The 16,933-nt window shown below is 48.6% G+C and overlaps 1 protein-coding gene across 3 annotated transcripts in view; it reads right to left on the bottom strand.

Moving 5' to 3' along the window:
• GATA6 (GATA binding protein 6) overlaps positions 1 to 15,450 on the bottom strand; it is a 30,797-nt gene extending 15,347 nt beyond the window's left edge. Inside the window, exons 1-3 of one of the 3 annotated variants that reach the window (XM_039328546.1) lie at positions 15,257 to 15,450; positions 12,646 to 13,626; positions 1,045 to 1,211 (exon numbers count right to left, since the gene is read on the bottom strand). In XM_039328546.1, the coding sequence (XP_039184480.1) occupies positions 1,045 to 1,211; positions 12,646 to 13,561 (1,083 nt within the window). In that variant the 5' untranslated portion in view covers positions 13,562 to 13,626; positions 15,257 to 15,450. The other 2 variants (XM_039328548.1, XM_039328547.1) reach the window with 2 other exon arrangements.
• Between the last annotated feature and the right edge of the window lie 1,483 nt (positions 15,451 to 16,933).

The raw sequence follows: 16,933 nt of genomic DNA, 5'->3' as shown, positions 1-16,933 counted from the left end.
TGTTTTGCAGATTGTCTCATTCTAAAGAACTGGTGGTTTCTAATCCTTATGTACACTGACATACTTTAAATTCTTTAAAGACTCGAAAATCTCAAGGCTCACTTGGTCAGGAGTGAGCATCTCAGTTTTGGTTTCGAAAGAAAACAGTGTATTTGCCCCAACGGTTTGCAAGGACAGTATCTATACTCTTTTACTAGAACAAAGCAGGCAACAAGTCTATATGCTAAGCTCAACTGCAATCAAGACCTTTTGCTTGCTCTCAATTACCAAAAAAGTTGCACCTAAAAATGTAAAAACAAAACAGATTTCTAAAAGGCTTCAATATAGTTTTGAAAGGAGGACAATCTCAAGAGTAAATAATGGTTTTTAGAATCAAAGTCACACCTGGTGTTCCTTATCAGAGCACAGAAAATTATGCTTGCACATATACTGTTCAGTTCTCACTATAAAGGCTACTTCCTCAGATGCATCATGCAAGTGAGGTCAGTTAACCAAAGATAAATAATGTGACCACCCGTTGTTTGCAAAAGGATTTGCAGTATTAAATATTTTCAATATTGCATTTGTGTCTACTAAATCAAGCAGAAAGGCAACTTCAATACACCATTAAGTATATTTCAATACCAATTTCAGTACTATATTTCAGTGGTTAAATTTAAATAGGTATAGAGTTGAGTTCTTATAACATTGCTATCTTCACATGCAACCCCTATTTCTATTTTATAATTGTTTTACACCCAGGGTCACCTTGTCTAAAATGCTCAGCTATATTGTATAAATTAAATAAATGTTTTATCAAGGGTACAGTAGCTATATTCACACAACACAATAATTATTTTATTTTACTTTAGACATGGTTTAAAGTGTCATGGGAAGCAAAAAAAATAATAATTCAATAACATTCAATGGGTTGTGTAACGCCAGCTCCTGAGTTCACACTGGACTGTTTTTTAATGTTATTAATAGACAATTTACGGGTACAACTTTAGAGAGGAAACAGAACTATAATACTTCTATCTCTGCACCATCAACCCTACTACTCACCACTCTCTTCTGAGGTTTGATCAGGGGCCTACTGAGGCCATTCATCTTGGTATACAACCCACAGGCATTGCAAAGATAGTTGCCAGTCCCATCTCTTCTCCACAGGGGGGTCTGGATGGAGCCACAGTTGACGCATTCCCGGCTCTCATTCAGATCATCCAGGAGATCTACAACAAAGGCAGGCAGGAAGGCTGGATTAGCATGGAAGTCAAGAGGGAGGCCCAGTTGAAGCACTGTTCAGCTATTTTACCTCCCCTCCCACAGACACACACACACACACACACATCCTCATCAGAACTCCCCCTCCAAATGCAAAGAGGAGTCTTCCATCATCACTGCTTTATAGAAAATATTACCTTTATCTCCCAAATTGTTTCAATCACAGACAAAACCTCTTCAGTAGGAAATCCCCATGAATTTCCATGTCACCAAACTCATGAGGTGAGACAACACCCACCCAGCTATGTTTCCAAAGTAGGAGCCCTAGTAGGAGCGCCTTCATGAGGCAACCTTATTCACATTTTCCTAGGACCAAGCCTACACAATAGAAGTAATTGCAGCTAAACATACACAGGCTTCCAGGCTGAGCTTAGTGGAACAGATTTCTGAGTAAATAAGAGGTAGGACAAACCTATTATTAGCCCTTGTTCACAAAGGTGCAATTAATTATAGACTCTGTAACCTGGTCATTTTGATCACATATTATTACATATGAATAGCAGAAACAATATTAAAATGCTGCCATATTCTTTCCCCTCCCCTTGACATGACTTGATGTAATAGGAATTCCATTCTAATCTTGCTTCAGCTCCTATCAGACCCTCTTCTATTCATTCCCCATGGAGATATTCTGAGCAGCTTCCCTTTTTTCCCCCTTCCCACCTTTGCAACTATGAGATAATTACGCCTCAGCCTCACACTCCAACTTTAACTATGCAGCAGCCTAAATTCAGTACCCAGATTCTCTCCCCTGCCCTCATTTGGTGGAAAAGTCATATCTGGCTCAAAATCACTGGGGAATAACAGAACAACAGAGTTGGAAGAGACCTTGGTGGTCATCTAGTCCAGGAGTCTTCAAACTTGGCCCTTCCTTTTATGACTTATGGACTTCAACTCCCAGAATTCCTCCGCCAGGCTTGCTGGCTGAGGAATTCTGGGAAATGAAGTCCACAAGTCATAAAAGGGCCAAGTTTGACGACCCCTGATCTAGTCCAACCTCCTGCTCAGGCAGGAAACCTGAGACAAATGATTGTCCGATCTCTTCCTAAAAACTTCCAGTGTTGGAGCACCCCTGATGAGCGGATCAGCAGTGACTGGTATCATATTCTGCTCAAAAGGGCTCCCATTTCTCACTTCAGGCCCTGTCTGTTTAGCTTGCAAAAGTGCCTTTTATCCGTTTGGCTGTTGGGTGGTTCGCCTTACATCACTCCCTTCTTTGTCAGTCTCCATAGCCTGATGCTGCATGGAAGCGTTAGAGCTTCCCACACCCAAAGGGCCGGCAGCTACAGGCAGAAGAAGACCCTTCCCCCCCAGGGGTAGGCAACCTTGGCTCTTTTATGACGCGAGGACTTCAACTCCCAGAATTCCTGAGCCAGCATGGTTGCCTACCCCTGCCCTGGACTATCTGCTTTACCTCCGCGGTTTCAGGAACCGAGCAGGGAACCCATGAGTCATCGGGACGTGGGGGTGGGGGGTCCTTTGGCCACGGAGGAAGTCCCCTCCCCCGCTTTCCCTCCGCCACCAGGCGTTATCGCCAGGAAATAGGAGGCAAGTCCCGCCGCCCCGGAGCCTTCCAGATCTTCGCGGGGCTGAGCTCTTCTTCTCCAGCCCAAGCGGGCGGAGCTCTCGCCGTCTACCCTGAAAGCCGCCCGGGCTGGTTGGCTCCGAGCGGTTCTTAAATCCCATCTGCCGACGCCGCGGCGGACTCCGACGGGCCTCCTGCCAGGGTCCGCCTGGGCTGCCGCGAGCCGACCGACCGGCTGCTCGTTTTTTTGCTCCGCAGCCCGATTGAGACACGGGGGCTCCCTTATCCGAGCTGGAGCCGGGAAGGCAACAGCTGATGCGCCTTTGACTGTTAATCGGTCTCTTTGGTGCCACCGACTTGGCCTGATCCTCCCGAAATGCCCGAGGTTGGCTGAAGAGCCTGCCCACCGCTCAGGGTCCTTAAGCCCAGATCTAAAGTCCCTTTGCTATAACGGGAGAAAATAATAATAACAATAAGGATCGTTTTTCCCCTTCGGCCGAGGGGCTCCTAGATCCGGGCTGCGATGCTGGACGGGCGTCTCCCGGTCTGGATTATTGCAGCCCAGATTTAGGAGCTTTACGGAAGCCGGCAGGGGTAGGCAACCTTGGCTCTTTTATGACTCGTGGACTTCAACTCCCAGAATTCCTGAGCTATGCTGGCTCAGGAATTCTGGGAGTTGAGGTCCACGAGTCATAAAAGAGCCAAGGTTGCCTACCCCTGCTCCAGGAGGTTTGAGGCTTCCTTGCTGTGGATTATGGTCCAGGACTCGGAGCTCACCAAGTGGGGAGGGAAGAGGATTGGACAGCAAGGAGGAAAAAAGAAAACCTTGGCGCCTGCAGTCGGTGGCCTCCAAACCTTGGCCTGGCCAAAAGGGTTTCCTCTCCGGGCCAAGACAGAAATCAGGACCCTGATTTCTGTCTTGGCCTCTCTCCAACTCGCCCCGGCAACGGCTTGTGATTTTCTATGCTGGAACATGGATCTCATACTTTAAATCAAGATCGCCTCAAGCCTGGGCATCCGCAGCTTATCAGTACAGATAAAGAGGCTCAGGAGAAGGAACTCGGTTGGGATGAGGCCTCACAGCTCTGGGGAGATTTGAGCTGCCGGGTGGAGGAAGGGACTTTTAATTCAAGCAGAGTCAAGCCTCCACCGCCACTCTGGGCTGGACATGGACTGTTCATTGGCCATTCAATAGAGGTCAGATCACTGTCCCCTAGCTGGCAGGAAGGCTGAAAGAGCAGCGGCTCTACCCTACCTTGGAGCTCCCTTCCGGTGCAATGCGATGGGTTGGCTTAAAATCCAGTGACTATGAGAACTCGCCAGGCAACTGGGTGGATTCAGCAAGCCAGAGTCCGGTGAACCACAAGGATGACCCCAACCAAAGTTTCTGACATTTCTGGATGTCTGTCTTTGGATTTGTCAAATGCTGTAATTCTCCCCCGCCCCCCACCTCCGTTGATGGAGAAGGATAGTGAGAAGAGACTGGAACTTCTTTCCCCTTTTCAGCTGATCAGAAGCTGGTCCATTGACTTCAGGCTCCAGAAGACACCTGGTTTGAGATTCAGTTTAAATTCAGTAGCCTCTGGTGGAAGGTTTGTCCAACAAACTCCATTAAATCTTGCAAGAGGAAGCGCTGGAATCTCTATGACTCATTTCCCAGCAAGCCTGGTCTGCAAAGCTTAAGACTCTCTTGGACGCAAGTAAAAAGTTCCATTGAATTTCTTAGAAAAGATATTTTACACCTCCCTTCCAAATGGCTTAGATTAATTGGTGATCGAGGTTTACTTACATTTGCAGAATAAATTGCACACAGGATCCAATTTGGGTCAGTCGTTTCACACAATTAATGGGAAGCGAGCACACAAAGCCGCTTATTTGCAACCTCATAACCACACTGAGTTAACTTAAATGTGGTAAGTAGGCACCACATACAAAACTGGAGGAGATCTAAATCCCAAATAACACGACTGCACCTCGGTTTATTTAAGTGATTTTGGAGAAAGGTGAAAAAAAGTGAGTTCCCAGATGCAGTTCCCAGTGGCTCTTATTTCTTACAGCAAAGGCTATCAATTTCCCCCCCTTTTCGCACACATCTTTGGAATCGAGCTGAAAAGGTATCCGGAACATATAGAAGGTTGGGAAAAATGCTTCTTTTCTGCCTCAGTAGGCATCTCCTACTGGGAAAGGGATCTATCCCAACCTCTGGAGCCAAGGGCTTGTTTCATCCTAGACAGGCGCCTGGACTACTCCATGGCCCCATGGGAGGAGGGAGAAGAGGAAGCTTTGGGTTCTGCCCAGGACTTGAGCCTTGGGAGAATCAAGGGCTGCGTTCCCACAACCTGGCAAACCCTGGCTGATGGCGTTCCCCACTTTTTCTGGTTCCCTTGCCATGAAAGAAGGCCAGCTGCCTTCGTGTACATAGAGACCTTTGGAATGGGTCGGTCTGGCGTGGCGGGAGCTTTGCCTCGAAGGAGAGCCGAGTGCCTGCCAGCAGCAAAACCCCCCCCCCCACCGCCTTCTCTCCCCGGGCGCTGGTCCTGCCCCTCTTCCTTGGCACGCCAGGCGGCCAGGGGAGAGTTTTGGGTCTTCCCGTTTTGAGCGCAGAAATAGGGAGCCGGAGCCCCGGGACGCTTCCGCCGCCCCAAGCGGTGGCCTTTAGAGACGGGTCAGACACGGCGGCAACGACTCGCTACTCCTTCTGGGCTGCACAGCGGCCGCCTGGCCGATCGCGGATTCGCTTCTGCGTTAGAAGCAGCCCGGTCTGGGCATCCAGGAGACCAGGGGACAATTTGCGGAACTATATAAAAGTTCTTCGAGGAAACGATTATTTCCGCTTTTGGATCATAGTAGCCATCCGACAACTTTACATTTTGATCGGATTTAAGTTCCCACCTCTATCACTAAAACGCCATTTAAAAAGAAGAAGAAGAACTTTACAGGGAAGACTCCGGGAAGCTATTGCTGCTGAGTTAATTTTCCAGATCCCACTATAACAAACTTGACTGCTCACTAAAAATAATATCAGTTGCTTTTGAAGAGAGTGTAATTGCAGCTACAAGATAATACATATGCATTCCAGTACCAAATGTGTGCTATCCTAAAACAAATTAAATCTTTGTTTTGGGTGGCATTTTTAAAGAGAAACAAAACAATGATTTATCGATAATTTTTAGTGCCGAGTTTTCTGAAAATGAACATCTCCAGAGGTGAATTACATTTTCCATAGTCCATTGTGGTAGCTGAAGGATCTGGACAACTGCCTTTTTGAAATTTTTTTGAATAAGAGCCTCCATTCCATTTAGGGGATTGCGTTACAGTAACTTGATTAATCAAATAATGTGTATTTTAGCTAAAATCCATTTTGTAAGTAGTTTCAATGTTCAAGTTATCCCATTTCTTGAGAATACCTTAAATGATTTATAAATTTATTATTTATTATTCAGGCCAGGTAGTCAAAAATACCTAGATATTCTTTCAAGCATCTGTAAATTGAAGTCAGTATCTGTAGATATATCATTTGGGTTATGGTCACTGTATGGTACAGCAATGTTGACTTTAATCACCTGGCTGATAGATGGCTTTAGAATCAAATCTGTGAAATGGCTCCTATCCTAATCTAAATAAATCAACACAGATCCTAATACAGAAGCAAGTGAGCCTAAGGGTCACACTCTAGAAGAACTGCATTTAGTTAAAGCCAATCATACTAAAACACCTTAAATCATTTTTCAGAACTGCACTATTGGCACATTTTAAAAGAAAAATATCTAATGTGGTAATGGGTCATTATTACTATTATTATTTTACAGGATTTTACCATCTTCTAAGCTTGCCTCTTACATGGCAAATAAAAATTAATTTTTCTCAACTGATGATCTCCATTAAATATCCCCCCTGAGTCTGTAGCAAACAATATAACTGGCAGAACAAAAGGTATTTTATCACTACTATCTATCATTACTTGATTTTCATATAATTCCCTGAAGGATTGAAGGATTGTCACAACAACATTGTCCTGTGGAAGACCACTGTGATTTGATCATTCATTAAGAGAAAAGAGATTCAGTAGATTAAGACCATTAATTACATTCACAATTCATTTCACTTGAAGCCAGGGCCCTTCGGCTTCAGATGACACTTGCCGTATGCCATCCCAGCTACAGATGTAACCCTGCCTTCTATTCAGATCTCATTACTTGACCCTTGGGATTGTAGCCTTGTATGGAGAATACCAGAATTATTTATTGTACCATGAATGAGGTCTTGTGGTTAACAAGTGACTTAGTCAGATGCTCTAAGAAGGTGACAAACACTTCTGAAAGAAACAAAACCTTGAAACTTCTAAGTATTGTATGTCAGTCCAGTGTAGAGCCTATAGCTGTTAAGAGTGAAAGATAAAATAGTAAATGTCACTGTGACAGTAACAAACCACAGACTCAAGTTCTTGGCCACTCCGGGAGTACTGAGCCTCCCCAAGAATTTTCAGTAACACCAAACTTTTATTCAGAAGTTTAGTAGCTGAGAAAATATATGTGGCAGCCAGCTCCAAGAGAAAGTAAATCCATAGTCAAGTCCCTCCAGCTGATACGCTTCAGATTCTTAAAAGTTTGTTGTCTGAGACAAAGATTTTTTTTTTTCAGATATTTCAGACAAATTCTGGGTGCTTTACTAATAAGCGCTTTTTAAAACTTTTTCAGCTAGTGGAGTTGTTTCCTATCTTAACTGACTCCGTAAAATGTTTAATCAGAATCCTCTCATCCATATTTCTATGTTTCTAACTACTCTGGAAGATTGGGCGGGGAGGGGGGGGAGGATTTGAAAAATCCTAAATATTTCTAGGGTCTAGCATTTTTGGACACAGAATGGAACTGTGATCAGACTCCTGTGTTTGTAAACTATTTTTTTAAGAGAACGTATGAGTCAAGTACCTTATTTATTTTAAAAGGTTTTCTTTTGTCATTTCATGCAGAATTATTGGTTGTTAATTATTTGGGAAATCGTCCTGAAAGCCTGTTCTAAAAAATAAGCTTGGGCATTGAGAAAGAAGCAATGTTTGCTTTAAAAGCTTACCCAATCAATCAATCTGCTAAAAAAGCAGGCGGCTCACTCAACTGAACTTTAGCCAGTCAACAACAGCCTTAGTTCTTTCTTTCTTTTTTTTTTTTTCTTAGGGACACGTCGCCTAATTGTGGAAGGACTAATTAAGAGCCCATCCCCCACGCCAAGAGCCGAGGTGGACATAAACGGGTTTAAGCGCGGAACCTGGTTAATTCCGATTATCTGCAGCCCCTCAGCCAGGGATACTCCTGCCAGGCTCGAAGCACAGATGGCTGCGGGAAAGAATGGAGGATAAATCTGGGATTTTCAAAAGAGGGTCGGTCACGAGAAGAGAAGCAGAGGATCCTTCCCAGAAAATGCCCCGTCGCAGTCCTGGCAGAGAACCAGGTTAAGGGCAGGCCCTGCGGCTTAAAGTCGCGGCCTTCGGCAGGACCACGTTCTGCCCGGGGAAGTGGGACCCGCTGCCTCGCGAAAAGCCCCCGGCCGCTTTTTTTCGGGAGTCGGTGCCCTTGTGTCATCCCAGGGCTTCCTCCCAAAGCGAGACGTAGGGGCAAGCGCAGGGACTCCGGGTTCAATAAATTACTCCCGTAGGCCCAAAAGGCCGTCCGGACTCAAGGGCGGATTGCGGCTTAGCAGCTCGAATGGCCTCTGTTTTTAGGTGTCCCATGTTCTTAGGCCGAGAGACGACGTCGCACTAAACCACGCTCGGATAAACATGGTTTGAGCGAAGCTAGCCACCACTTGGGTGAGAAGTAATCCTAGGCCAAGGTTAGGCAACCTTGGCTCTTTTATGACTCGTGGACTTCAACTCCCAGAATTCCTGAGCCAGCATAGCTGGCTCAGGAACTCTGGGAGTTGAAGTCCACGAGTCATAAAAGAGCCAAGGTTGCCTACCCCTGGCCTAGGCCATAACTAGGCCATAACAAACCAGAACCACTACTGTTGTTCTCAGCGCTTCGTGTGAACCCGCCTTCTAGCCGAGAGGGCAGCAAAACCCGCGGCGCCGGAGACTCGATCTTGCCATTTCCAATCGCCGCGTCAACATGGATCCTCTCTTAACACCCCTCCCCCTTCCCGTTTTGGGTCACCTCGACGGCGCCTACCGCCCTGCGGCGACCTTTGCCGCGCTGTCGGCCGATGCACGGACAGCTTGGCTGCTTCGCGCCGGCTGCGGAGCTGGGCAGACCCTCTCCTGCGCCATCTGTTTGCTGGCGGGGGGGGGCCGTCTCGGAAACTGGGGGAGGGGGACACCAGGGCTGGGAAGAAATATACCCTGGTTAACTGGCTTTCTTTCTTTCTTTCTTTCTTTCTTTCTTTCTTTCTTTCTTTCTTTCTTTCTTTCTTTCTTTCTTTCTTTCTTTCTTTCTTTCTTTTCATATTTCTATGTGTATTTTCTTCCCCACATATTTCCCGAGGAGGAGGGGGAGGGAAGTACCCTGGTTGCGGTCGACCTATTTCGGCAAGGAAGTCGGTGGGATTTTCGGTTTCGAAATAAATTCCTTTAATTTCTCCAATAACGAAAAGAACTCGTTTCTGTGTTACTGCAGCCGAAAGTCGCGTTTGATCGCAAAGGTTAACGTTATTTTAACATCGCATAATCTCGGGGGGGGGGGGGAATCGAAGTTCAATGATTTGGAAATCTTGGAAAGATCGCTATACGGGATGCAAAATCCTTTTTTAAAAAATACGAATTAGTGTGTATGTGGAAGTGGCATTTGACGATTGGACTCCTGGTTCCAGATTCAATTAAAATTATCTCTTTTTCATTAAAATTCTGTGAAATGCACTGGGTGTATCATTTTCCAAACCTGTACTCCCCCCTCAAACGTGTTAGTTTCTCATTTGAAAAGAGGGTGGAGGAGTGAATGCTGAAGTTCAATCAGTAAAATATAGGGGGTGGGGCTGGAGTAAATACAGCAATGCACCTAATTCTATGTTACATATGTTAGGAAGATTTGCTTTTTCAAAGTATATTACTGGAACAAAGCACTCTGTCCAGGGGTTGCCTGGAGATATTCCAGGTGTGTAGATTTAATTAAACTCTTGTTAAACGCTCCATTTAAAATAATTGATTATCAATGAGTGATAATAGTAACCTGAAATTTCTGAAAGAAATTGTATCCCATTTCCTTTTTTAATTTATGAACAGAAGGAAAATTACCATGCGACATTTAACCTTGAACTGGTTCCTTTTAAATCTATCCTAGTAGCATCATTTACTGTGTTGGCAATAGGAAAAAAAAAGTAATAATGATATACAGTAGTATTCAGGTTTTCAGATGCAGAAATCAAAATACAGATTTGTCTCTGATAAAAACCTCAAGTGACCCAATAATTTTATTAGTTCTTATTTGCATATTATTCTAAAACTAAAATCTAGAGATACTCAGAATTATTCATTTTCTCCCATCTGGGATTAAAAAAAAAAAACCCTTCCCCTCATAAATTATTCAATTCTATTTAATTTCCTGGGTTCTCTATCTTAAAATAAAAGGACATATCCTAACAGATTCTTAGAATGATTAAAATATTTTCAGCAACAGGCTAAACCTGAGTTAGTAAAACACAGTTGCTAACCACATATAACAGGCTTTGCTCAGACAAACAGAACACACTACAGTGCAGTGTGACACAATGGGAAGTTCTGCTTCACACAACATGTTGAGCTGACATCTGCATTCCCACATCACAGTTCAACCACAAAATACCCAAACCCATTTTAGTCTTGTCAAATCCCTTGTGTGAACATCCCAAAGGTGTGCTGTCCAGATTCCCACCTGTTTTTGGGGGCACAGTAAGTTCAACTGAAACGTGTATATTTTTACTAAATCATTTGCAGCTTTATTATAAGATTGCCTCCTTGGACATTTTTCTCCACACAGAAAACAGGACTCATAATGCTTCTTCCAAACCAACTTACATTGAACCATACATAGCCTTAATACTCAGTCCAGGCCCTGAAAGACTTCAGAGTGAATGCCAAGGCATTTTGAATAAATTTAATGGGCGGCTTCTTATCTGGGAAAATAAGCAAAGCATCAGCTAACTTATGCAATCACCTCCCCTATTCGGTGGAGCCCTTTTGTTGGGGGTGGGGTGGAGTGTCTTTTCTAACACAGCATTTGAAAGAAAAGCAGACTCACCCCTTGCTATCTCTGCTGGCTCCACTGAGATAAATAGAGAATCCCCCTAAATTTGCTCCTCTGTTTGGTTTTAAAAGATATTGTGCATTTCTGGTTCCTCTTTCCCCTAACTTTGGGGCTCACTACAGAGCTGGCCTCCACAAATATATTCCTCCCCTCCACAACATTAGGACTTATTCTGAAAATCCTATGGGGTCAAGGATTTCAGTGTGGTCTTCCCTCTGAACATATACTGCTCCTGTTTCTTTGCATTGAAGGTCAAGTTGGCACTCCAAGATAATATCAGGTCTCAAGTCTGTGATCCATGTATGGGGCTGGAGGGGGTCCTGTGAGGATAAGGAGGTTCACTCTTTTCCTGCTTTGCCCCTTCCCAGATCACCACTTATAGACAGGGTGTTTGCCTGGGACAGGAAAGGCCCCTCCGTTCACATATTTTTCATTCACCTCAATAAATCTAATAAAAAAACTTTCCATATTCCTGTTTATTGGATTATGGACTTCAGTGAAGGGAAGAAAAGGGGGAAAACTATAGTGAGAATTGTGGGATTCAATTAAGCACCCTGCATCCTCCAGGACCTCTCAGAGGCTGGATGCATACCATACATTAAAACATAATTTGTAGCTTAGGGTTAGCACATTATGCAAAACATATTTAATTATGACTAACTATACTGGAGGCAACAGCCAAACTCTTAACAATTTCCTCCCTCTTACAAATACTTGTGGCTTTTCTAAATTTCAAACATTGTTTCCCTCCCACCTATTTTTGCTTTTCTATAGATATCATTCCACTATAGGTGCCATCCCAATGGCTTTGCTGATAGGAAAGGAATTTATCCCAATCACATACCCCCATTTCTGACAATCTGGATACAAGGCCCATAAAAAGGGATTCAAATACTTAGAGACCTCAACCTTCTCTCACTATAAAGAGACACAAAGACATTAAATACCTGCTTCCAATGTCACCAAGAAAAGCAAGGGGACCTGATTCTGAAGCCAGGATGCCTGAAGGTTTGACAGCTGCCTCCAGATGAGTAAAAAAGTGAACATTCCCAGCTACTCTGAGTTATGGGTCTCCTCTATGAGTGTTGAATGCAATTTGATTACCTCCAACTTTGGAGCCCTTTCAAGTTGGGGTGCTTCGTATTGGCCCCACTCCATTGGTGGCTGTGTTGAACCCACCACCCCTTTTCACTCAAAGAGCAATGGATAACCACTCCGATTTGATCACACGGTATAAAATTTTCTGGTGCTCAAGTGTTTAATGAAAACCGCTGGCTCATTTACACCATGTTTCCAGCAGTTTTAAATCCACCTAAATTCTCTGCGTATTTACTCACATTATTTCGCTCACACTTCTCCATGCTTTCTGCAACGCCATACGCCTCTCATTTATCCAGCCATGCTCATAATAATCGAAACAGTGGTAAAACAGGAACCACATAACAACCAAAAGGCAAACAGAATCCCGAAAAGCAGCATCAGAAAATAAAGCCTTGCCAACCACCACCGGGCCCACGAGAGGGTCCCTGCATTAACTGGCAAGCAAACCGCTTTTGCCCTTCCCGGCAAACCCAGATTCTTTCCTTCCGCGGACTTTTCTCCGGGGCCCCGTCCCGGCTGCCCACCAGCCCGGCCTGCCCGGGTTCTTACCTGCGCTGGACGGCCTCACGGCGAGGGTGGTGGCTCGGCCGGGCAGGCAGTGCAGCAGGGAGTTGTCGAAGGGACTGGCCCAGCCGGGCGGGCTGAACTGGGCGCCCACGTAGGGGCTGTAGTAGGATCCGTTCAGCGGCCGGAACTGCTCGCGCGGGCTGTAGGCGGCCGGTTCCCGGGGGGCGCCGTTGGACGCCGGGGGGCTGCCAGCTGGGTAGGAGAACCGGCCCGAGCCTGGATGGGCGCATCCCCCGCCGCTGCCGCCGTAGGAAGAGGACGGGTTTTCCGCGCCGCCCTGCGGGGGCCAAGCTGACGCTCCCCCGGCCTGTCCCGCGCCCGAGGGGTTCTGGAGGTAGGGCAGCATGGACCCGACGCGGGTGGTGGGCACGTAGACGGGAGATCCGGCCGTGGAAGGCATGAAGCCGCCTCCGCCGCTGCCCGGGGACGTCCCGTCATAGGTGCCGCCCTGAAGGCTCTGGGAGTGAGGGTGGGCGTGCGGGTGATGGTACATGTCCTCGACGGCGGGCGGCGGCGGAGGCGCGGGATCCGGGCTCAGCTTGGCCGAGGCGCGGCTTGACCAGATCAGTTTGTTGGCCTGATCCAGGTCCGCGAAAAGGAGCAAGTCCTCCCAGCTGGGCAGGCTCGAGGGCGCCGCGGCCGCCGCCAGAGACACAAAAGGCCCCAGCAAGGCTCGGCCTTCGGCCAGGCCTATCGGCTGCGAGGTGGAGAGGGCGCCTCCGGGCTCCTGCTTGAAGCTCCTGAGGCTGGGCGGGCCCCCGCCCCCGCTGGGGGAGCAGCCCGAGGACGAGGACGGCGACGGCGACGGGCCCGGCGCTTCCCGGGGTGCCAACGGACAGGGCGAGTCGTCGGGACCGCAGCGCTTCAGCAGGCACCAGCCGCCCTCGGCCAGGGCCATCCAGCCCTGCGGCGCTGAGCAAGCCTTTCGCAGTTTGGCTTCCGCGTACCGGTCAGGACAAGCCTCTGCGAGGGGAGAGAAGGAGAGAAAAGGAAAGGCGAGTTAGCCAAGGCTCATTTTCCATCGATTCCTAATCCCCCCCCCCCGCTTTGCCCAACCTTCTATCTGATCACATGTTCTCTGAGCATGTGTGGAATGCTTTGCTCTCATTATTAGGATCGGTAAACAATTCCTGGACCGCTCTAACTAGGCAGCTGGACGGGGGCAAGATGCTTCAAGGTCCCTTTGGCCTTCGCCCAAACGCCCTTATGCTTGAATTCATATACATTGATGGGGGCTGCCGCAGTCCGCCAGAAATCTCACAGCCCAGCTTGCTTTATTTAAGGGCATCGCTGGATCCTTTCCTGCCTCCTTTTTTTTTTCCCCCTCGAAAGGGGAGTTCCGTTTTGCTAGTGCCTCTAAAAGAGACGCCGGTCCAACGCCATCCCCCCCGGGTCATCCCGAACATCTCCCCCAACCTTGGTTTTCCCCTCTGTAAAACCGAGGCGAGCTACTCTTTCGGAGCAACTCTGGCGCAAAATCCCGAAGACCCCATCGGCAAGGAAAACGCGGCGCTTCAGCCAGACTAAAATCTCGAGCTGGCCCTCGCTTTGTCCCACCTCTGGATCTTCCAGGATCAAGAATTTTCCCAGAACAGCCTGTCTGCCTCCGAACAGGCACTCCCTCCTTTGACGTAGCTTACAGAGCGAATGAGTGACAAAGGGCTGGAGGTGGGGGGGGGGAAGTGATGGCGTTGGGGCTTGGAGCGCCTCCGGTAGGACAAGCCCCGCAACCCTCCCCGCTCCGGCTGGGCTCTTTTTTTCGGTTTCAGCTAATGACTCACTGAATTTCGTTCCAGAATGAAAACAATTAGCAAGGCAAATAAGGAGAAGGCGGGGAAGGCGTTTCAGGGTAGCCGGAGGGGCCGAAATGCAGACCCCGACGGCCAGGTAGAGGCGAAGCTCTTGGGCGGAAGAGACCGCAAGCTTAGAGGTTCGGCCCTTCCAAAACTGCCTCTCTCCCTCGGGATCTCAAGGGGGGAGGGCCCCGGTGCCAGTCTGTTCCACGTTTTCTTCTCTCTCTCTCCCTCCGTCCCTCCAGGCTGCCCAGGTTGACCCGGTCAGCTCCAAACCCCGCCGCGCTCCGGCACACCTTAGAAATGGCAGCCGTCCATAATCAACAGAGCGCCAGCCCCGCTCCGCGTCCCCGCGTCCCCGCCGCCCTGCTTTGCCCTGCCTGACCAAGCCCAGCCCTACCCGGAGACCTCGCCGAGAGATCGCCCGCGACTTGAAACGCGGCGCCTCTCCTAGAGCGATCTACGCCTTTTCCTGGCGCGGTCTACGCCGCGACCCGGAGGGGAAAGGAGCGTCGGCCGCGGCGTCGGCCCCCTGGGCAAAGGCCCGCGTCCGCCGGGGCTGCACCCCAGCGCCTCGACCCCCCCCTTCCCTGCCCTTCCCGGCGCCCAAATTCCACCGCCAGAGGCCCCCGCGCCTCTCGCGACCCCTACCGGAGGCGAGATAAGAGCGCGGCCGCAGAGATAAGGAGTCCTGGCGGAGCGAGGAGGCGATTGTTCCCCCCCCCCGGGAAGAAGACGGTCCCGCCTCGTCCGGCGGGGCGCGGGCTCGAGAAGCGCCCTCCTGCCCCGGTGGCACCCACCTCTTGAGCCGCGGCTCCGGAGGCTCCTCTTTGCTGCGGCTGCGGCGGACTGCGAGCGGCCAAGGCAGAGCGCGGACCGGAGCGGCGCCTGGCAGGGAGCAAGCGAGCGACCGAGGCGCCTCCTCCAACAGCCGCGCCGGAAAAGTGCAGCCGGCCAGCCTGATTGGCTCGAGGGGACCCTAAACAAACACCCGCGCGCGAGAGAGAGGCGCGCTGTGTCAGGCGCCAGCGGGCTCTCGGCGAGGATGCCAATCCCAGCGTCGGGCCCTCCCCGGGAAGGCCAGTCCGGCCCTGGGAGGAGAGGCAATGCCCAGGCCCGGGGGTGGGGGGAGCCACCAACGCGTGCGCGCCAAGCCAGGAAAGGGAGGGCGCTTGGAGCGAAATTTACCTAGAGGCGACGGCAAGGAGATGCCCTCCCCCGTTTTGGGGTGGATCGTTCTTTTTTAAAAAACGAGAAGACGGTCTTGCTGTTTGGGTTTTATTTCGTCGCTTTCATTTTCTGTCTTTATACTCCCCTCTTACCCCGTTCCTGCACCGAGTTTTTCTTATAACGTAAAAGGTGAGGTTTCTTCTGCTCCGTTGATGGGTCGGGCAAAGAATTCCCCATCTCTTTGTTAGACTTTTTTGCAAACATTTTGTTCCGCCAATCCTCCCCACACATGCTTCTCTGTTGGGGCTTTTGGACACAACTTCAATGATTCCCAGGCGCAATACCTGAAAGGTAGTAGAAAGGGGAGCAAGGGGATCGTTTCCAGGGAAATGGGAGTCCCTTCTCTTTTGAAAGTTACCAGGGTGAACGGCCGTTCAGATCTGTGCGTTTCGGAAGGGACCGCAGCTGCAAGGATTCCGCTCCAGTCACCAGCTCAGCCCTCCGGGTCCTTGCCTGCGTGTCTCCCTCGTTGCTTACCCCTCTTATCTTAACGGCACCCAAACTCATACAGTGCTGGCCAGGAAAGTGACTGAAAGTTAAAAGAACTTAGTCCCTCTGAAGCGATCGAGGATGTCTGTCTTCCAGAGCTGGTTCAGAAACGGACCCATTTGTGTCCAGGTTCGGCGGTTTTTCCGACCCGCCGCAAACCCGAATTTCGGCGAGCGCGAGTTCTGAGCGAAAGACGAAGTAGGAGAGGCTCACCAGGTGAATGAATACCATCTTCGCTCGCTCTCGTACCAAGTCTGTTTCGAGCAACGAGCAATAAAGGTTTAGAAGTAGAAGGGACGTCTTGTGAAAACTGGACTGTTGCTTTCAGTGGAAAGCTTGATTAAAAGGTTAAAGTACGCATTTGTTACATTACTGCTTCGCCAGAGGAAATTATTGCCTTTGAAAACGAGTCGCCTGAAGCCTAAACAGGCTTATGGAAGGGTCATATGGACCTTTTGCCTTTGGGACAAAAAGCACATTCCAATTGTACTCAGAAAAAGTTTTCGAAACCAAGGCTGGCAACACCTTTTATTAGCACGAAACCAAATAGGCAGAAAACAGCGGGAGCATTTTCTTAACTTATAGCCCAAACAAAACGCCACAAAATCAGAGAAAATTTAGAAACTGCTGGAATAAATACCCGGCTTAAGAATTCGTACGCTAAACCTGTCTCTCCTCTCAACCCCCCCCCCCATGGCTCCTCTGCCCAGAGGTGACTCTGCCAAGGAACAGCCAGAATTAAGAAATGGAAGCCCGAG

This window comes from Crotalus tigris, unplaced genomic scaffold, assembly GCF_016545835.1.
Source record: "Crotalus tigris isolate CLP2741 ecotype Arizona unplaced genomic scaffold, ASM1654583v1 scf7180000024382.2542628, whole genome shotgun sequence".
Classification (NCBI taxonomy): domain Eukaryota; kingdom Metazoa; phylum Chordata; class Lepidosauria; order Squamata; family Viperidae; genus Crotalus; species Crotalus tigris.
This window is presented reverse-complemented; position numbering and strand designations above follow the sequence as displayed.